Source organism: Takifugu flavidus, chromosome 2 (genome assembly GCF_003711565.1).
Source record: "Takifugu flavidus isolate HTHZ2018 chromosome 2, ASM371156v2, whole genome shotgun sequence".
Lineage (NCBI taxonomy): Eukaryota > Metazoa > Chordata > Actinopteri > Tetraodontiformes > Tetraodontidae > Takifugu > Takifugu flavidus.
The window spans coordinates 12,938,266-12,959,687 of NC_079521.1; the positions used below are offsets into that span (position 1 = coordinate 12,938,266).

Sequence of the window (21,422 nt, forward strand, 5' to 3'; positions counted from 1 at the left end):
TGTGCAGACTGTATAGGATATCATGGGGTTTGAGCTGACAGAGACAGAGTAATGAGGAGGAAGATTGGGGCGGATATCGTGAGAGGAGATCTCGTGCAAGATGGGGGTAAATTGAGACAAATGCGCCTTCCTCCACACAAGGCTCCATTACGGTCGGCATGCCCTGTCACCGTTGTGGATGTGTTGGGTTTCTGAGGAACAAAGATCCTTGCAAAGTGATGTCATGCGGGGTGGCCTTTCATCGGTCTGAAGTTACCGTCACGTTTTTGGACACGCCGCCTTCAGCACGCAGAGCAACAGATCAACAGGCCTGAAGAAAGACCTGCTCCCTTCTATTGTTTCCCTCACACGCACCCTCTGAACAAGTATCAGGAGGGATTTGGCCGCTCAGATGACCTTGACTAAGCTGCTGACTGATGCCTCATAAAAGCAACAAGTAACAAGGTCAGTAAAGATCAGCGTAAATGCAGATCTGTGAGTGCGACTTGATGTCTCTTCCTTTATTGTGTCTATTAACTCACTTACTCGGATCCATCTCATCCATGTTTCCTAAACATCCACCTTCTAAACAAAGCTACCACATTGAAAATAATATAAGGTAACACTTTTGATGGGGGAAGACATATTTAACATTAACTACCAGCTTACTAACATGTGTAATAGCTGCATGTTGATGGTTTGTATTTCTTTATAAAGCACTTGTAACTTTATTCTGCACGGCCACATGCTTGATTTATCCCAACGTCTCTATTTAAAATCAAATGAATAAAAACATACACAATGAGATATGCTAAGAACATTAAGCTTCTTCACTATTTTACTGTGACTTCCCCCTATTAAAAGGGAAAGATTGGGTTTAGGGAGTAAATTATTCCTCTGCAATGATTAGCCAGGCAATCTTTTTTTTGGAATAGTTGGACCATTACATAAGATCACTGAGTAATCATCCCACCAAAACAAAAATGACAGATCCAGAACAGTCTACCTTTGCCTCTCACGCTAGCAACGCTGATGTCATTTTCTCCAAATGGATTGTTGTTTACAGATGCTTTAACAGCTACAGACCTTGATCACATCATGCTGCATTAGAGAAATAAACATCTACAACATTAAGTTATCAAGTAGATGGTTATTTAATAATGAAAACCGATACCATAAATAACAAGCTTCACATCGGTTTTTACTGGGGATTTTTATCTCCCACTCCTCTACAGCAAGTTTGTAGCAGTGTCTGATGTGTTTTTCCCCCCGTTTTGACCACCTGTAACTTAGTGCCAGTTAAGAAGTTGAGTAAATGAAATCCAGACCTTTGCTTTGGGGTCTATTGGGCTGTAATGTGGACGTGTAATGGGAATGAAGCACACTCCCTTTGCACTGTACACAACAGTCATTAGGCAACCCATCTGCTCAATGTTTGCATGCTAAGCTGCAATTTTCAGGCTTTGGTGCGTGTGTCTGTGATTCGGTGTGTGCAAGAGGGAGAGAACAAGAGAGAGAGGAGGGGCTCAGACAAGAAGAGATGCTTTTGCATGTCTATCCAGTGTGTGTGTTTGTGTGTGTATGTCTGGTTGTCATCATAACCACAAAAACCAGAGCCTGATAATATCGTACCCGCCCCCCCGCTCTTTCTCATGCTGGAGTCACGAGAGCCAAGGGTCTCCTTTGACCACACACACTGACAGGCCGACACTGGCTCACAGACGGCGCATCGTGCTTCCACGTTGTGTAATCTCCAGATTGGTGTAGTTGGGTGGAATCTTTGTGGGAAATGTGTCCAGAAAGATTTGTAAACCTTCGTCTGCTTCTAACTCTTTAGAGACGGCAAAAACAATAGATTTATAATCTCACCTGAGATTATTGACCCATTTTTCTTCAGTCTTGAGCAAAACATGCAATTGTACAAAACAAACTACCAATTTATGCCTCTCACTCTGAGACCTCACAGGTTTGGTCCTTTGCACACATCCTTAGAGCTCCTGCATAAATATGCGGTCTGCAGACCACCGTGGACAGTTTATATGAGGACGACGCTACGAGTGATATCGTTTTACTTCGTTCTGTTGCATGTAATGCATTAAGGCTGCGAGTTTACTCCATGGTAAATGTGTTTGTTGTTTCCTCTGACAGCTGTAGTATTCTGCAGTCACATGCATATGGTGGCAGCCGGCCAGCTTTTGCTCTCAGATTAAGATGAGCCATATGTCTCTTTTAAATTGTCCAGACAATGGGATTTGTGCAATAACATCAATAACATTGATTTTGTCATACTTAGCACGAACCTGACACTTGTTAAAAACGGAGCACTGATCCAAGCAAGTTTGAGTTCATAAAAACGTACACGCAATAGACGAGTGTCGTCCAGAGCTCGGCTGGACTTGAGCGCCTATATGGCCTTCATCAGGATATGAGTCAGAGGCAGGCACGACATAAGAGAAGATGGGGACTCAAAGCAAACCTTTTATTTGTTTTTTTCGCTTTTTCACCACCCCGTTGGATGGATTCAATAAATGTCACCCAAGTTGATCTCTGCAAGGCTTGTGCACGTGCAATGACGCATGAATGGACGTACGTAAATGTGTGATCACATGTGTATGAACTGTGATGAACTCTTATTTTCTGAGTGACATTTAACGCTCATGTGTGTGTGTGTGTGTGTGTGTGTGTGTGAGAGAGAGAGAGAGAAGTGCAGCTATCTTGTAGAACCGGTGGTGGGAAATGAAAGGGGAGTTTGCCACAACATACACAATTGAACACTGATGGATAAATAGTGCGCCACATGAGATACGTGTACGCACGCACGCACACACACACTCATTCATTCTTCCCGACATTAACAAGGTGAATAACCGTCAGTCCACTCTTTTGCTACCACTTTCATGCTCGCTGGTTTTCCGACAGCTTTGATTTGTTGCCATTTATCATGAATGGCATTAAGACACTAATAAGGCGCTTCAATGAAATGGAAACTTACTATTTGTGTCTCTCTGGCTGCGGAGGAGCCAACATGCCTCCCTACACTGCAGTTGTCATGCAGATAAATCGACATTGTCTGGGGCTACACTTCTCTGACCATTTGAGCACATAAGCTCTAGGAGGACTTGAAACACGTTTTTCACACAGTTCTGCGGAAGGAAAGAAGAAAACATGTTGCACCATCGTTGCATGCAGGTACAACCCACCATTGTTGTTGAGTCTTTCTTGCAGAGAGCATCACTCCAGCTCTCTACCTCATCACATCTGATCGCACCAGCATACAGAATTTGTTATCTCTTAATTACATCATGAAATTGGTTGATTTCTTTGTAAAAAATAAAAGAAATAACTGCTCATGTTTTCCATTGTCTTAAGTAATCATATGAGGCTGAACATGATGATTGCTGGCCTCTTCCTTCAGCATCTGGGAACCATTGATTCCCCCATTTTTGCCTCCTTCCCACATGAGCACCCTTGTACCTTATAATTAGTATTATATTAGTATTTATATCACCATGATAAAAGGAATCTTGCAACATGTGGGGGAACCATAAAAATGGAGAAAGGAGAATTAATGACCAAGACATCTGAGCCTCCTCTGTTTTTCTGTGAAATATCCACACCCATCAGAACGGCCCAAAAGCAACAGCAATAACATAACTTTTTCATATTTGGTCCAGCGGGACTAAAGTTCATACACAAGTACTCATTTCAGTACACTTTTCACAGCTGGCTCCCCTGAGCTCAGCACATAAATTCTGACTATGCCACAAGGTCATGATAGAACAGAGGATCCTGCCGTCCTGAGGATTTAGATATAAAATCCCCAGACGGGTCATTTTTGAGCAGGCCTGGATTTTATTGATTATTTTCACGGTGAATAATCTTTTAGCCTCGCTTGTACCTCACGTTCTAAGCATCAACGTCGCAGGTGTGGCCGAGGCAGCGGGAGGATACATAAAACATCAGGAGAGTGGAGGGAAATAAAGACAGGACACTGGCCGAACAGAGCTCGCCTTTTTCTGCACCATCTGCTTTTATTTTCGTCTGCAAGAAGGGAGAAGTAGCACCCAGGTAGCTATGAGCTGTCTGCCGCATCAGACGGTGTGTGTGTGTGTGTGTGTGTGTGTGTGTGGGTGGGTGGGTGGGTGGGGAGGGGGGTTGCACCAGTGCTCTGCTGCAGGGGGAACTGGGGCTGGATGGACTTTGTGACATGTCCGTGGTTATGAAACAACAAAGTTTGCTCAGCTTAAACTTAACTAAAGAGAGAAATTACAGAGCCAAAAGAGTCAACATAAAGAGTGCAATAAAGTTTTTTTTTTGTTGTTTTTTTAACCTTTGAGTGAATTAGCAACTCCTTGCAACCTACGTGCTGCACACACTGTGTGTGCTGCTGCAGGGTTCAGCTCCTGACAGTTAAAATTTCATGTCGGCCTCGGAAACCAAAAAACATGTTTCTACATATCTTCTAAGAGAAGAGAGATTTAATGTGAGTTGGAGAGCAAGTGTGGCCTCGGGACAGATGGGTGGCAACGTTTAACATGCACGCAGATGCACACATGCAGAGGCGAGCGTGTGTTTACTAGGCCTTATATAGACAGGTCAGTGTGTAGTACAGCCACAGATGCAAACACTATAAGGAGATACAAACGCGCACATATATGAGTAATGATTTAGGAGGTAGTTCAGTGACTGTTATCACCCTGATGTGAGCACTCACTTGTGAACTTCTGTTTAAAAAACTGTCACAAACGAGATTAACTCGCCTCAACTGTGCGGTCGGAGGCTGGAAATAAAGCAGTTTCTGGCAGCCCTTCATCAAAGGGTGCAGGCTGACCCAGTTGTAATAATCAAAGTGCTTTTAAAATTAGATTAATTGATAAATGAGTTTGAGGGCATGTCCGAGGCGTTTGTGAGGCTCCGTTTTCTGAATCTCCAAATAAGGCTCGGATGCGAAGGTTTGGCGTGATTAGAGTGTTCTTATCAAAGCACCCTCCTACAAATTAAAGTTACTGGCATTTGGCTGCTGCCAGTGGTTGGATCAAGCTTGGGTGGGGACACTGGGACATTCCAGCAGCGCTTTCCGAGCACTTGGGTGATATTCCATCACCACAGTCCTCTTTGAATGTTGCTGGTGTTGACGGTCAGTCTGTGGAGACAGCGGAGGGTCAGGGGCATGTGGAACAACCTCATGCCTTTCGATCTGATGTGGTTGTGCACTGAGAGACGTGAGCGTCTCCGCACGGGGGTGTGTTCTACCTCGGACTGCTTGGATGGCACCGTTGATTCCAGCATTAAGGTGCTTCTGACTCGTTCGCTCAAACCTGGGGGCGGTTAGTGGAATGTTGCCGCACACAGCCGCTGTTAGAATAATGCACCTCAGACATGCAATGTGGGTGTTTCCCATTTGCATCATGTTACTTTGCTGCGTGCACACGTGCATCCGAGGTGTTGATACATGTGAAAGAATAAGACTCACCGTCCAGGACACATTTGAACACTGACTCCAAGTGCGTCCAAAGTTATAACTCACTATGAAAACACTTTTAGTATTGGTGTGGGTGATTCATGTCCGCGTCTTGTAAATATTATGGCCAACGTGACTGCGCGGGATGATGGAGTCGAGTTCTTCACCCATCCGTTTTTAAATAAACGTATGACACATTACACGATGACACGCAGGCCGGTTGCGTACATTTTCAGGAACACATTTTCAGGAACAGGCCCGCGTTTTCTTCTGTATTGAGATCTTTCACGGGAAGCGAAGGAGAGATTTGATGCAGCCGCACAAATCTCACTGTAAAATGTGAACCTGACCTGCATAAAATCTGACTAAAATCAAACAACTGGAGTTAAGAGGCTGACTGTAGTTCAACATCAAAATCAATAACATCTGTTACATATATATTATACATATTTGCTGCGTTTGAGGTAGCGAGAAAATACGTTTTTCAAGAACGTAAAATGTTTTAAGTGCTTGATTTTTAAACCCTTATCAAATGAATTTCAAGCGCACCAATTTTAAATGTTTACTTGATTCCAGCACACTTTTTTTAATCCATTTGACTTCATACGTTTGCGACGGTTGGTTGGACGTCGCCACCCCGCTGCGTCCGCGGCGCAACAGCGCCACCTACAGGCCGGGCCGCGTCCTTGCGTCTAACCGCCTTCATTAACCTCGCTTCAAAACACAGCACAGGCCGGGCCTCACTGTCTGCCTGCGGATCAGCAAGAACCAGGGAAGACTGTCAAAATGTCTGACATGGAGGACGACTTCATGTGTGACGACGAAGAGGACTACGACCTGGTATTTGAAAACTGAATATAGTTCTGTACCCTGTTTGGTTTTTATACTCATGTTCCTTGAACGCTCGGACTGAAGTACCGGGCTAGCTACGCCTAGCTGTCAGTTAGCTCTTGAGCTAGTAACTCAGTTAGCTTCCTAAGTGGTTAAAAATCTTCCTTTCTTTATTTTTTATTTTTTTAGAAGCAGCCTTTTTAGCCTTTTCAAGCACGAACCTTTAACCTGTGCATTAAACTCTAGCCGGAATTGAATTGCGACAATTTAAAACGGAATAAGAGGCTACTTGCTAACGTAATGTTAGCCTGAAGCTCATGTTTGCAGAATCTTAATCAGAGTAGAAGGGATTTCATCTATTCCGCTAGTAATCATCTGTTTTGTGGCACTTGTATGCATAATTCAACATATGACGCGCTTGCTTCCGTGAACTTAGGAATACTCAGAGGACAGTAACTCGGAGCCAAATGTGGACCTGGAGAATCAGTATTACAATTCCAAAGCTTTGAAGGAGGACGATCCCAAAGCAGCACTTAGCAGTTTCCAGAAGGTGGAGTGTTGCCTCTTCTCATGTCCTGTCGTGTTGTCCTCTTTCTGCCTTACCTACCTTATGTTTCTATTTTTATTTTTTACGTGTGAAGGTTTTGGAGCTGGAAGGAGAGAAAGGAGAATGGGGATTTAAAGCACTCAAACAGATGATCAAAATAAATTTTAAATTGGTATGTTATACAATGTGTGATGTTATTTCTCTATATCTGTCTCCAGTCGTGGTTTAAGATGTGTTTTGTGTGATCTCCGTAGACCAATTTTCCTGAGATGATGAACAGGTACAAGCAGTTACTCACATACATCAGAAGTGCTGTCACCAGGAACTACTCAGAAAAGTCCATTAACTCTATTCTGGACTATATTTCTACCTCCAAACAGGTAAGAATGATGATGTTGGATAAATTGAGCCCTCTGAAAGTGTGTATTTATTTTCTTCCTTCTTCCAAAAGATGGACTTGCTCCAGGAGTTTTATGAAACCACACTGGAGGCTTTGAAAGATGCAAAAAACGACAGATTATGGTTTAAGACAAACACTAAGGTATACGGAGGCTCTTCAATGACTTCTGCGATGTTTACTCCCCCCCTTTTTTTGACATGTGCTCAGACCTGCTTCTTTTTTCCGCTCCTGCAGTTAGGGAAACTGTACTTGGAGAGAGAAGAATATGGAAAACTGCAAAAGATCCTTAGACAACTTCACCAGTCTTGTCAAGTAAATGTCCATTTTTAATAGTTTCTTATTTCTAGATATCACAGGTTTGATGTCTAAACCTCTTATCTTGTATGCACAGACAGACGATGGAGAGGATGACCTGAAGAAGGGCACACAGCTGTTAGAAATCTATGCCCTGGAGATTCAGATGTACACAGCACAAAAAAACAACAAGAAATTGAAAGCTCTGTATGAGCAGTCGCTTCACATTAAATCCGCCATCCCTCACCCACTAATAATGGGAGTTATCAGAGGTAAGATGGAACACCTCTGCGATCCACAGAACACGTGACAGAGGTGCACGTTTCAAGCTGTTGAGCTCATTGTGCCTCTCTTCTGTGTTTCAGAGTGTGGTGGAAAGATGCATTTAAGAGAGGGGGAGTTCGAGAAAGCTCACACGGACTTCTTCGAGGCCTTCAAAAACTACGACGAGTCCGGAAGCCCAAGACGAACCACGTGCCTGAAGTACCTGGTCCTTGCCAACATGTTGATGAAATCAGGAATCAACCCTTTTGACTCTCAGGAGGTATGAAGCACATTATTTTAAATCACGTTTTCTAAGCTCTAACTGCTTCCTTATTTGAATTTTGGGTATTTCTTCCTCCTTTAAAGGCCAAACCATACAAGAATGACCCAGAAATTCTTGCAATGACAAATTTAGTAAGGTAAGCATCCTCTGTTGACTTTCATAACATCTCCTTTCTACTGTGACGTTTCGACATTTAGCCTAAGGGCACCGTGCAGCTGATATAAACCCAGATTGCACCATATTGTTTGGAGAGTGCCTCAGCTGTCACTGTTTCACCGTTTCAGCATGAGTCAACGGGTCACTCTCCGCATAGCGCCCCAATGTTATTGGTATGTCTATTTTTTCCTTCCAGTGCTTACCAGAACAATGACATTACAGAATTTGAGAAAATATTGAAAACTAATCACAGTAACATAATGGATGACCCCTTCATTCGAGAGCACATAGAGGGTGAGTGGTGAACGTAACTTTGCTCCACGCAACAACAACAACGCCCGTCTTATCCCGCCGATCATGTGACCGTGTGTCTGTTGTTGCAGAGCTCCTGAGGAACATTAGAACTCAAGTACTTATCAAACTCATAAAACCATACACGAGAATACACATCCCGTTCATTTCAAAGGTAAGATCGTACACGCGGAGCGTGAACCCTGTTTGGAAACGGTCATTGAATTGTTGATTTCTGCTTCTCGTCTGTTTGTTTTTCCAGGAACTGAACATTGACGTCTGCGATGTGGAGAGTTTGCTGGTGCAGTGCATCTTGGATAAGTAAGTTCATTCTTCTGGCGAGGAGTCTGAAAAGACTTTTACCCCCTCTGCCAGCAGTTCCTCATAGTTTGCATGGCTTCCTTTTGTTTCGGGTGTATCAGGTGCCTAAAGGTGTGTTTTGCACCGTAATCAAAGTCTCACTGCGACTTGCGTGGCAGCGGAGGTTCAGGGGTAAAAAGTGACATCTACAGGATCAGCGAAAACTCAAATTCACACACAGAATTAGTGTATGGTTATGGTGATGTCATGCAGACTAGCAGAAAAGCTGTGGATAAGGTTCTATGGATAAGTGGTTTCATCACTTGCCTCCCTTCTCTTCCCCCCAGCACGATCCATGGACGTATCGACCAGGTCAACCAGCTCCTAGAACTGGACTACCAGAAGAGAGGAGGGGCTCGCTACACAGCTTTAGACAAATGGACAAATCAGCTGAACACACTCAACCAAGCGATTGTGAGCAAGCTCACATGATGGTGCATAAAACGAAGAGACAAATTGGCATGTTTGAATACATTTATGTACACTTCGAGTGAATCTGGTGAGGCGACACACTGCACAGATTCTGGGAATGTCATCAAATGTCCAGTGTTTTATTGTACTGATGACAGGAAAAATGCAAAATTTATTTGTATTTGTTCTTGGCTTTTTCTTTCCATGTGCAACCTACAAATGCTTCAATAAAAGTCCCAAATGTGTATGAAAATGTGGACACCATTTCCTGAATCCGCTCTCCTGCTGGTAATAAACATCTCTCAACACCAAGAATAGGACCACCTTTCATTGCCCTCATGGGGGAAACCCGTGGGTTAAAATGTGCAGTGTCGAGAGGAAGCGCTGTATTTTTGCAAGCGACAAAGGCCCTTTTTGGCCCTCGGCGGACGCCGTTCCAGGTGACTCCCATTTCCCAGCTCCGCTGACAGCGGCCAGAATCGGCGGAGCACTCTGCTAGCTGACGCAGCGGCGTCTAGCAGCACTTAGCGGACTCAAAGAACTGGGTGTGTGTTTCTCCAACCTTTTTGGTTTTGTTTTTTTTAGTATTTACAGTCTGCAATGAAGAAATTAAAAAGCCCCAACTCCTGACGCCCACATTGTGGTCAGACGGTCCGTGTTGATGTTGCTGACTGACATGGACGCCAGTGACAACAAGGTAATATCTTTTTGTGGGTCTATTTTGTTGGGGTCTTGCTACACGGTTAGCCCGTTCAAGAAAAGCTAACGGTATACCGTTGTTGTATTAGGGCCCGAAATTGGGCTCTGCTTCGATGCACGACAATGTTGCTGAAATGTCACGGTGCGTTTCGAGGATTTAAATAGCTATTTTAGTTTTTCTTTGTCGTACGGAAAAGAAGACGTGTTTGTGTTTTAATCAGTGAAGCGTCAGTGCATTTTGGCTAGAAAGCTAACACCAGCTAATTGTGGTTGGTGTTCAAAACACGAATAACATTTTCCCCCGTCTTCATACGCAATTTTTTTGCATTTTCGATGGGTTTTCGTCATTATATAAAATAAGTGTTGCCTTACGAAAATAGGAAAATCCTGACCGCAGAAAAGCAGCACATCTCTGTAATGTTATTGTGGCTAAAGCTAGTTATCTCAGTTGTTATTTGACGCTTCTGATTTTGTCTCAACCAGAGATACTTTGGCTGGTTCCATCATAAACTTATTTATGATGTACTTGGAGAGTGTAAGGAATAAATTGTTTTCGGTGCGTGTTTGGGAGCGCGCTTGTGTCGGAAGAGGCGGTGAGGCTTGGTGGGTATCACCGGCGGAATGTCCGGTTCTTCTGCATGTTCGGCATTCCTCTGACACGGTTTGCAATGCAGAAAGTTTAGTTTGTGTTCCGAGGCCTGCAGACAACAGCTGATGATTAAGTAAATCATGACGTCTTTTAGCTGACCGCTGATGATTAATTAAATGATGACGTCTTTTAGTTCAGCACCACAACTTTCGGTGCAGAAAGGCATGTGATTGAAAGCGTTTACTCCCGGAATAAATGCTTGCACAAACAGGACTGAGGAGATCAGTTGGCCTCCCAGTCTAATCTCTTTAGTTCTGTCTTCCCCAGCAGATGCACATCTGGGTCTGACCTCATTGCCTTGTTCACAATCACAGCCACTGTGTCCTGTCTCAGGATTTCACTGGTCAAATCAACAGGCTGACCCAGGCCAGCTCTTACAGGCATCCTCTTTTTAGTTGGATGTCACTCTCCAGTATTTCCCCCCATGCACATTAAGCTGCTGGTCTGGCGGTATAATTAGCTTATCCTGTAGTGCTGTCCCTACTTTATCCTCTCAAACTTAATCCTACAACACCCTGGTTAACTGTCAGGAACGACCATCCAGATTTGGTTCTCTTCATCTTCAGCAGCTTTGCAGATGTTTCACTTCCATCTTTAAGAAGTCTGGTTCTGGCTGTACAATCTGCATCATGATCCAAGGCTCGTTTTTACCTAAATTACCTAAAGTCGGAGAATCACCGACTCTCCGTAACCGTGGGAGACAATAGGATGACTGTGACAGCAGCTGGCCACACTGATGGATCTATTCATGCATCACGATCACTGTGAGGAGGATTCTTTGTGTTCTGAACTCTGTCACCCCGTGTCATTCTGTATAAAATGGAACATTATTTTAATGTGACCTCTTGGATGTAGATTATGCCTTCAGTCAGACCACTGACTCTAAAAATGAATGAACGAGAAGAGTGGGTAAAGTCAGAAAATAATATTTATGTGTTTATTTATTCAAACCCAACCTGGAAGCGTCTTGTTAGTGCAATGTTGTCCATTCACTTCCTACTAACTGCCTTCAAAATTAAGTAAATACTACCTTAGATATGTCCCTTAAGTGTTGAAAGTGATCGTGCTTGAGTGTGATTTCCCCCCTATAATCTATAATGTTTCATTTTTTTGTCCTACTGGTTCTGGCTTTAAATATGGAAGCCCACAACCTCAGAAAACATAAAATTAAACTTTATTCTGCCTCTACCTCATTTGTAAATCTGTCATTTTTTTACCTAAATCCAGAGTAAATGGATGGATATCAATAAAATCAGTGCTTTCAAGGCCATTCATATAATTTATTGGCCTTCTGTATTCCTGCCTTTGCAAGCAACGACTGTTATTCTTTCAAAAATCTAGTTGTTTTTTGTGCTGAGCCAGAAGGCAAAGCTCTCAATCTATCGGTCAATCTTGGTTCCTACCCTCACCTGTGTTCGTGAGCCATGGGTCATCCCCAAAAGAACAAGGACACAGATACAAGAGGAAAAATGGCTTTTCTTTGCAGGGTTGCTGTCACCCTGTCCCCCTTAGACACGGTACATCTTCTTTAGAGATAAGATGAGCAGCTCAGTCATTCCGGAGACACTCGGACTAGAACTGTTGCTCTTGAGCGTAGAGAGGAGTCACATGAGGTGCACTAGACCTCCATATTATAATTTGAGAACCACCCAGTGTGTTGAAATGTGTAAAAGCACTTAATGAATCTGTTGAATAAGATGCCCAGTATAAAATACTCTGACCACTGTGACGGTAATGACTCTTCTTGTGTCTTTCTGCAGGATGTAAAGCTTTCAGCCGAAGTAGAGCCATTTATCCCGCAAAGGAAAGGTCTTGACGGAACTCTAGTGGGCATGAGTCTTTCTGGAGAGGCAGGTGGAGTCAGTGGAGGGGTGGAAACCACTCCCATACCCAGCTACCTCATCACCTGCTACCCTTTTGTCCAGGAGAACCAACCTAACAGGTAGTGTCAGTATGTCAGGGCAGGGGTCACTATCAGAATGGATGAAACTCTGAACCAATGCCCTTCTGAGTGCTTGAATCACATCATTGAGAGTTGTTGATATGTTTGGCAGAGAGACATTGCTTTTTCCTTTTGCAGTCTGGGAGATCCTGTGTCCCCAATTTGTGGTGCCAGAACAATCAGATCTTCACAAATCTTTGAACACCACATCCTTAATGTTATTTGAAAGAAGAGATCAGAATCAGATCCATTAAACAACATATTCAGTACGAACCAATGGTTTTTACTATGGATGGAAACATTTAGGGAGCCTCTAGAGTGAACGTGGAACCACAGTTTATATTTTAGTGGCTCTTTCTTTGTCCAGAATGATCTACTGCGTCCTGCACACATCCGTTCCTTTGTTTGCCTCCGTTCCCTATTTGAATGCAAGGAAATGCTCTGGCTGTGAAAATGTCATCTAGATTGTAATCAAGAGTTCTGCCCACCACACACACACACACACACACACACACACACACACACACACACACACACACACACACACACACACACATGCACACAAACCACAAGACACCAAACACCATGACACAAAATTACAGATGTAGCTCTATTGTCACTGTCTTTAGTAACTCACTTCACTTCAATCAAGTGGTGTTTTACATAAGGAAAATGACATATAAACCGCTTGACGTGACATTTTGACAGTAGTTTGAAGTGGGGTGCTGCTAGTTTAAACTGTTTTTAGTTGTTTTTCTATACAACAGTCAATCAGAGGATTCCATTTAAGCTAATATAACTTCTCCGGTGCGTTTTAGGCAACATCCTATGTATAACGGAGGGGAGCTGCGCTGGCAGCAGCCTAACCCCAGCCCTGGTGGATCATACCTGGCCTACCCCATCTTGTCCTCCCCCCAGCCTCCTGTCTCCAATGACTATGCTTACTACCAGATTATGCCTGCTCCCTGCCCACCTGTGATGGGCTTCTACCAGCCCTTCCATGGTGCTTATGCAGGACCCATGCAAACTGGAGTGGTCAGCCCCGTCTCTGCAGATGTCAGCGAAAGGCCGCTGCCCCTGGGGTTGCCGTATGGGATGGCCAGTCAGAGGGGGAGAGGCATGGTCCGACCTAATGTTCTCTCAAAGGTAGAGCGTAATACTCATTATGAATGCAGTGCGTTATTGTACCACAATATCACATGTCATCTTCATTGTGTTACGTGATCTTGTGAAAGTTTTATTTATTTTTTCCAGCAACAGTTGGGAATATGTCAGTCTCCAAGAGGTCGCAGGCCTCCAACCAGGAGTGTGGCCGTGCAGAAGGAGGTTTGTACCTTCAGTCCTGATGGAAGGACCAAGACAGTCATGTTGGTGGATGCAGCTCAGCAGACTGGTAAGAGGTCCACAACAGTATTAAGCTCCTTTTTTTTTTTTTTAATTAAAAGCCACCTGGAGTGACACTATTTGGATGGTGAATATCCAGCTTTGTGTTGCCAGTGACCTTCTTTAGCCGTGTAACTGGAAGGAACATGAAGCCCAAAACTTTCCAGCCTTTGTTGTGATAAGATGCTTGCGCTGTCAGGAATCTGTCCTGTGGACAAGGAAGCAGGGTAACTGCTAAAAACAAAGTCTTGTCTTACAGGTCTATGCTCAAAAACGTTTGCGTAAAAGCACAGGAATGCAGAATGTCCTGTTGCAGAGGTTTGCGTCTTTGCTACTTATAATGTCAACAATTATCAAGCGTGTCCTCATAAAAACTATTACCAGTACTCCTAAGGCGTAAATTTTGAATTCAGGCCAAAGTGAAACTGGTCCAAATATGTCCAGCTTATCCTCTGATTCACTGACAGTATTTTTAGCTCTGCTAAAATTGTGATGTATTCAGTTTTGGTGTTATTTTGTGGTCAGATTTTCCTGGCGAGGTGTCAGGACGGAGCGCCGTTGAGCGGGTGAGCCCCCTCTTGTGGAAGTCCCGAACCAAGAGACGACGAGCGTCTAATTCAGGTGAAATCTACAGCGAGCAGGGCGCCACTGAGGCGGACATCGACAGTGACAGCGGCTATTGTAGCCCTAAACACAACCAGGCCCAAGGAGCAACGCAGCGAACAGAGAATACAGCAGCGTCTACGGTAGGTCTTCCACTGACCTTCAGCCCCAGACCTAATCAGTGGTGATCACACGGATGTGCTGCGTTGTGTTCAGTGGTTCTTCCACGATGAAGACAAGATGGCGATAAAGTAAAAATAGATAGGCGATAATGGAAACAATGAGGAAATGTAGGTTTTGTTCTACTACTGTTAGTGGTGGCAATTTGAAACTGCAAGGCTGCTTTAAAATGGGGACGTATCTTGGAAAAAGACTTATATAAGTCTATAAGTATAATTTTTTTAACAAAAAAATCTGTTGTGATTAAAGCACTACAGGTACAATTTACTATATGTATGGAAAATATATGAATCTACGTTAGGCACAAGTAGGGCCCAGTTATTGGTGTCATTTCCTTCAGTATTAAAAGCATGTACTGTAGCATGTTTTATACTGTACATGCTACAGCTCACTGATCTGTTCTTTCTATGTTTTCTGTATTTAAAGGGAGTTGAAGCTGGTGTGATGACAGGTAAGTTTGATGGCTGTCCCATAGATCTGCATGGTTTTCTATCGCTATGTCATGGGTATTATATTTTTCCTGAGTTTTTGTGTTTATTCTAAATCCCCCAGCAGGTACATGGGTAAACGTAACCTCCCGGCCCCTCCAAAAATCTTGGGGAGACAGGAATGGTCAGTTTTATCGAGCCGGCCAAAGGAAGAATCCTGAGCAGAGGAACTTCTCACAGGTAAACATCCCATAAATTCTACTATCCAACAACATTTTCTGAATACCAGTATTACTCTTCCAAACTACAGTTACTGCTAGTAAATGGAAAAAAAACACAGTTATTGCTCTTATTAACCATAAATGAAGAACTGTAGCCAAATAAGTGCAAAACCCAATGTATTTTATTTTGAAAATAACAAAGCTGCACGTTTTACTGTTATCACTGAACAATAGTGAAGACTAAAAAAATTCTGCCTTTCAGGATTTCCACAATGGATATACAGGGCACGGGCCATCTAACCAATCAGAACCAAGGCTACAGCCAGCAGTGGCCACCCCAGAGCCCCTCTATTTTGAGGTGAGAAAAGCAAATTTAAGTTTAGCATTTTTCAGATTTTTTTTTTTTTAAATATAAAATGTATTTTTCTTTGTCAGGATGAAGATGAGTTCCCAGATTTAACCAATGAAAGGGGTGTCCAGCGCAACACAAGACCAGAATCTAACTCCATGCAAACGCACATCCAGCCTAAATTGCCCAAAAACCTGGTAGGGAAAGGTTCTGTCGGAAGGCACCTCCCCCACCATAATACAGTTCATTTATTTCAGTCATAGATTCCAATTTTCTTTAAAGTTACACCCTTTGCATTTGGAATTCATTAGTTTAGCCAACTTTCAGTGATTGAATTGTTGTTCAAACCCCTAAATGAACAGTTATTTGTGTCTGTGTTCATCGCAGCTGGAAAACTTACCAGAAAACTCCCCTATCAACATCGTGCAGACGCCCATTCCTATTACAACCTCTGTTCCGAAGAGAGCCAAGAGCCAGAGGAAGAAAGCATTGGCTGCAGCTTTGGCCACCGCACAGGAGTATTCTGAAATCAGCATGGAACAGAAGAAATTACAGGTATAAACATTCATTACCTATAGTATTACACATTGCTTGCCTGTTTGTTTAACTTTCCACACCCGACAGGAGACGTTCACTAAAACGGCAGGGAAGAAGAGTAAAACATCTGTGGAGCTGGACTTGGGAGACATGTTGGCAGCTTTAGAGAAACAGCAACAGGCCATGAAGGCCCGACAGCTCAACAACACCAAGCCTTTGTCTTTTACAGGTAGGCATTCATTAACCTGTCAGGCACGCAAGTGCACAACTAATCTTCCTTACTAAATCCTAAATCCTTACTCCAAAATTCCTGCTAACTCTGCTGCAGTTGGAACGACGTCTCCATTCCACGGGTCTGGTTCCAACAGCATGTCGTCCATGTTGAAGGGTCAGCAGCAGCCATACTCAGCCCCACATAATCCTCTGGATTCCACTGCTCCGCGCGTCAAGAGAGGGAAGGAGAGAGAGATCCCCAAAGTGAAACGGCCAACAGCCCTCAAGAAGGTTCGTGATGGAAGATGATATATCCGCTCCATTGGGGAACACCTAAATTGATGAATCCCTGTGTTTTTTCATAGATTATCTTAAAGGAACGTGAGGGGAAAAAAGGTAAAACAAGTGTGGACTCAGAGTCTTCGGGCCAGGAGGAGAACAGGGAAGAATGTCTGCATTTTACAGATGATCTGACACAAGAACCCACTTCACAAGATGGTGAGGCTGTTTTATGACTGAGTGAAATCACATTTATTTGACCCATGAGGGAATCTTTAGTTTTTTTAAATTCTGGGTCTTCCCTTTCACTCCCAGAAAATGGCCTGAGTGTGCCGAGCGATACGTCCCTCTCCCCAGCCAGTCAGAACTCTCCCTACAGCATCACCCCGGTATCTCAGGGTTCTCCGGCCAGCTCTGGCATCGGGAGTCCTATGGCTTCAAACGCCATCACCAAGATCCACAGTCGTCGCTTCAGAGAGTGAGTGTGCACACTCCCACATGTGAGAATCAAGAATGTCAATCTGGGTGAGCGATGCTGGAACCCCCAGCATCGAAAAAAACCAGTGCTGGTTCCAGTTGACAGAGTGGTGTTTGTAAAGAGCCCTGTAGGGTGTAGCGCACATTGTCCCCTCTCTGCCAGAATGTATGCCTGTGATGACAGACCAAGCTTTGTCCAGCTGTATCCTCAGCTGTGGCCCTATTGTCCCATCCCACCCTTGTCTAACAGATGCATTTAAAGCATCCGAAGACTCCAGAGACCAAGCTCCTCCTCTCAGCGCTTAACTCCTGCACAATCGTCCCTCAGGCCACTCCACGTCAAACTTCCGATTGTTGTTTCATCAAACCACAAAGCAGCTTGTGGGAAGAAAAGGGGTGGGTTAATTTAGAGGGGTCAGGTCACAGCCAACTAAACCGAAATACGCATAATCAGCAAGCAGGGAGATGTCCGACTACAATTGAAAATTTGCTCATTGTGGCCTGGAAGGCCATATGGAAGGCTTCACAGGGCCTCAAAACACTTTAGTAACCTCTTTACTTCATTATTACGTAATAAATCAATTCTTTGAGATTTTGATTGTTAGCGAATGGTAAGACTATATGTTCTTTTCCTCACCCCTCATCCCCTTCCCCCTCAGGTACTGTAACCAGGTGCTGAGTAAGGAGATCGATGAGAGCGTGACTTTGCTCCTGCAGGAACTGGTTCGTTTCCAAGAGCGGGTCTACCAGAAGGATCCCACAAAGGCCAAATCCAAGCGGCGCCTGGTCATGGGGCTCAGAGAGGTCACCAAGCACATGAAGCTACAAACCATCAAATGTGTCATCATCTCCCCTAACTGCGAGAAGATCCAGGCCAAAGGTGAGTGGTTTTGTGTTGTTTTTTGGGAAGAAAGAACAAAAAAAAAACCTCACTTATTTGTTTATTATGTTTCAGGTGGTCTGGATGAAGCCTTGTATAATGTCATCGCCATGGCTCGAGAACAGGAGATCCCATTTGTGTTTGCTTTGGGCAGAAAAGCTCTCGGACGATGCGTCAACAAGCTGGTGCCTGTCAGCGTGGTCGGCATTTTTAACTTTTCCGGAGCTGAGGTCAGAGACTGTCAGAGAAGAGAAGCTTAAGGGCTGTTCCTCACTAATCTGTTCTTATTTCTTATTTCATACGATGACTCTTTCTCTTTCAGAGTCTCTTCAACCAGCTGGTTTCTCTTACTGAAGAAGCCAGGAAGGCCTATAAAGACATGGTGTCAGCTCTGGAGCAGGAGCAGACTGAGGAAGCTCTGAAGAATGAAAAGAAGGTCCCACACCAAATGGGTCATTACCGGAACCATTCTGCTGCCTCTGCTGTCTCTTTTTGCTCCATTTTCTCCGAACCCATCTCAGAGGTCAACGAAAAGGAGTATGGTAAGCATTAGGAACTCCAGTTTGTTATTTTTTGGGGGGGAGTTTGATGAGAAAATGGAGAATAACCAACAAGCCAACTATTTCAGAGACGAACTGGAGGAGTATGGTCGAGACATCAGATGCCTTGGAGCCATTGGAAACTGAGCCGAGTCGACCCGCACGATCAACCAACCAGAAGGAGAGTGATGTTTTGGCAGCCAGCTCTGGCAGCGCTCCATCTGGCTCCACCGCTGCCCAGCCCAGGGCAGCACCCCCAACACAGGGCACAGGGGAGAAGGAAGAGGTCCGTGTGGACGACCGGCTGGAGCTGGCCTCTCAGCAGAGCACAGAGACGGGCTCTTTGGACGGGAGCTGCAGGGGCCCCCTGAACTCCTCCATCACTTCCACCACTTCCACCCTGGTGCCTGGCATGTTAGAGGAAGCAGAGGAGGAGGAAGAGGAGGAGGACGACTACACTCCCAAGCCCGTTTCGGTGGAGCCCACCCGCAGCAGCCGCATTGAATCATGGGTGTCTAAGACCCTGGAGAACCTGCAGTTAGGAAAGAGCCAGGACAGCACAGAAGAAGAAGAAGAGGAGGAGGAGGAGGAAGAAGAAGAAGATGATGATGATGACAGAGGGCAGAGTGATGCTGAGGAGGACTTGGACTCAGCAGACGTCACAGAGGCATCAATGTCAAGCAAAGAGAAGGTGGAAGCAAAGCTTCCTGGATGACGACCTCACAGGAATTAATTTGCTCTGTTGCACTCACCATTCACCTGTCTTCACAGCAGCTTCTGTCTCCGTAACCCCTGACAACCAGACATAATCTCAGGTACCCAAAAGTCATCTGACCAAAACACACATCATGGAAACACACACCAAACAGCCAGGACCGTTTCAAGAGTTAATAAGACTTTAAAAAAAAAACAAAAAAAACATTCTCTTAACATTCTGAAAATTAAAAAAAAGTAAAATCTACAACATTAATTTTGTTTTTATTTCATTTTAGAACTTAATTTTTTTTAACTCACAGGTTACAGTTGGAGTAAAACTGTCATAGGAATCTACACCAAAACCTCTGATTAAATGCTCTTTTAAACAAAGGCGACGCCCTCAGTTCTGCTCACACGTTAACCTGCAACACTTGAATCCATTTCCCTCCTGTTATTTTTACAGTCGGGGATGTTTGTGACGGCAACTGACTAGAGCTGAGTTGAACTGTTTGTAGTTCACGCGGGAACCTTTTCAGTACCTGTCTCACTTTACAAAGAGCGTGGAAGATCGCAGCTCTGCTAGTATTAGTGTGACTGTGTCGTGCATGCACATATTGTATTTAACCTTACTTTTGCAGAGCTTTATCTTTATAAATATTTTTTTGAAAGTCTGGCTGCTTTACATGTGAATGGGAGATGTGTGCTTTCTTGTCTTTGTTGGACTCATTGACGTTTTCTTCCTAAAATATAAAAGTGTCAGGGGTTCTGTCTTTCCAACGAGACTGCTCCCATCTGTCTTCAGTGTTTTAAAAAACAAAAAGCAAGAGGCGCGTCTGCATCCAGATAATTCAAACAACTTCTAAGAAGCCCAATAAGCTTTGTGTATATAAAGTCTGTGTGGCTGCGGCGTGCACCAGTCTTATACTGGTTTTGGTGTAATTGAGAGCTTTTTCTCCCACAGGAATCGATTCAGTTTAAGCCAATCTCATCCTCTGTATTCAGCTGATTAACTTTTTGTATCAACATTAAATCATTCCATTTGGAATAGTGTGCTATTGTGTTCATAACAGCAGATCTCAGTAACTGAATGGATTGGAAACGCAGCCGTTCACTGCTGTACTGCTTTTACACGTTGGTATTAGTTTGATGTGTTGACCTCTAATGAAATTACTCCAGTGCCCTTATCTTTAGTGGCGGCAGCCTCCAGCCACGGCAGAGTAGAGCGGGACGTCACCACAGTCGGGCACACGCACCACAGACCGCTGTAAATAAACCTGTATAAAAGAGTCAGTCAGTTGTATCCAATAAAAACAATCACCACTTTGAAGCCATTTGATAGGTAACCATTGGAAACCAAGTTGATCGTGACAGTGAGATTTCAGCCAGTCAGTTTGTGATTCTCTATTTTTTTTGGTTTTTCTTCTTCTTCTTTTTTTTTTTTTTAGTTTCTTTTTGTTTTTATGCAGTGTCGGGCTGTTTGCAATGTGAAGCCCAGAGCGGACGGACTTGATATTGTACTTTAAGATCATGAAGGTATTTCCCGTTTGAAAATAAGGTACGCAGCGTGTAAACTTTGTTGTTGCTATGACTTCCATCAAAGTGTTTAAAGCGTGTTAACTGACTGCAAGCGTGTACGTGTGTGTGAGTTTGCACTATGTAAATATGTACTGGTAAATGTCTTGTAACTAATGTGAACAGCAACAAAAAAAATGGTTTGATGAAGTTTTTTTCTTTTATGTGCTCCTCATCTTTATATGGATGTTTGGACTGTCTCCTTTAGACTGTACATGATTAGTAACGTTGTTAGAGGATGTTTCTCATAATCCTGTTATCCTTACCCTTTATGGATGATTATTAACATCATTAAAATATTGTTTATGTAAAGTTTATGTCTTGAGCCTTATCTATTATTTGTTAACTGGTTGCACCACTGAAACAAAAGGAAACGACTAATATGAAGATAAGATTTGCGATTTGAGGCATTGATCCATTGGTTATTGAACGGTCCTTGTTGTGTAATGGCGCCGATTGGCCACTAGATGGAGACCAAGCTCAGCTAAGTTTTAATAT

At 43.7% G+C, this 21,422-nt stretch overlaps 2 protein-coding genes across 2 annotated transcripts; both read left to right on the forward strand.

The window, feature by feature from the left end:
* The first annotated feature begins 6,032 nt into the window (after positions 1 to 6,032).
* Positions 6,033 to 9,530, forward strand: cops2 (COP9 signalosome subunit 2). The gene is made up of 13 exons (XM_057017870.1): positions 6,033 to 6,280; positions 6,708 to 6,821; positions 6,913 to 6,990; positions 7,073 to 7,198; positions 7,270 to 7,359; positions 7,453 to 7,530; positions 7,610 to 7,784; positions 7,878 to 8,056; positions 8,143 to 8,195; positions 8,412 to 8,509; positions 8,599 to 8,681; positions 8,769 to 8,827; positions 9,154 to 9,530. The coding sequence occupies exons 1-13, from the start codon at positions 6,227 to 6,229 to the stop codon at positions 9,296 to 9,298; spliced, it is 1,332 nt and encodes a 443-aa protein (XP_056873850.1). The 5' UTR covers positions 6,033 to 6,226; the 3' UTR covers positions 9,299 to 9,530.
* A 216-nt stretch (positions 9,531 to 9,746) lies between these two features.
* secisbp2l (SECIS binding protein 2-like) lies at positions 9,747 to 21,236 on the forward strand. Its single transcript, XM_057017824.1, has 18 exons — positions 9,747 to 9,974; positions 12,386 to 12,567; positions 13,386 to 13,713; positions 13,822 to 13,960; positions 14,476 to 14,696; positions 15,160 to 15,184; positions 15,286 to 15,401; positions 15,645 to 15,740; positions 15,818 to 15,928; positions 16,119 to 16,286; positions 16,356 to 16,497; positions 16,597 to 16,772; positions 16,847 to 16,979; positions 17,076 to 17,238; positions 17,897 to 18,117; positions 18,193 to 18,347; positions 18,440 to 18,659; positions 18,746 to 21,236. Exons 1-18 carry the CDS (start codon positions 9,939 to 9,941, stop codon positions 19,369 to 19,371), a joined length of 3,258 nt encoding a protein of 1,085 aa, XP_056873804.1. The 5' UTR covers positions 9,747 to 9,938; the 3' UTR covers positions 19,372 to 21,236.
* Positions 21,237 to 21,422: the final 186 nt, after the last annotated feature.

Excerpts from the sequence above, each read along its gene's own strand:
- cops2 (XM_057017870.1), top strand. The coding sequence starts at position 6,227 with ATGTCTGACATGGAGGACGACTTCATGTGTGACGACGAAGAGGACTAC. Across the intron at positions 6,281-6,707 it reads ACGAAGAGGACTACGACCTG|GAATACTCAGAGGACAGTAA; the intron begins GTATTTGAAAAC and ends CCGTGAACTTAG. Across the intron at positions 6,991-7,072 it reads TCAAAATAAATTTTAAATTG|ACCAATTTTCCTGAGATGAT; the intron begins GTATGTTATACA and ends TGATCTCCGTAG.
- secisbp2l (XM_057017824.1), top strand. The coding sequence starts at position 9,939 with ATGTTGCTGACTGACATGGACGCCAGTGACAACAAG. Across the intron at positions 16,980-17,075 it reads AGAACCCACTTCACAAGATG|AAAATGGCCTGAGTGTGCCG; the intron begins GTGAGGCTGTTT and ends TTTCACTCCCAG. Across the intron at positions 17,239-17,896 it reads CACAGTCGTCGCTTCAGAGA|GTACTGTAACCAGGTGCTGA; the intron begins GTGAGTGTGCAC and ends CTTCCCCCTCAG.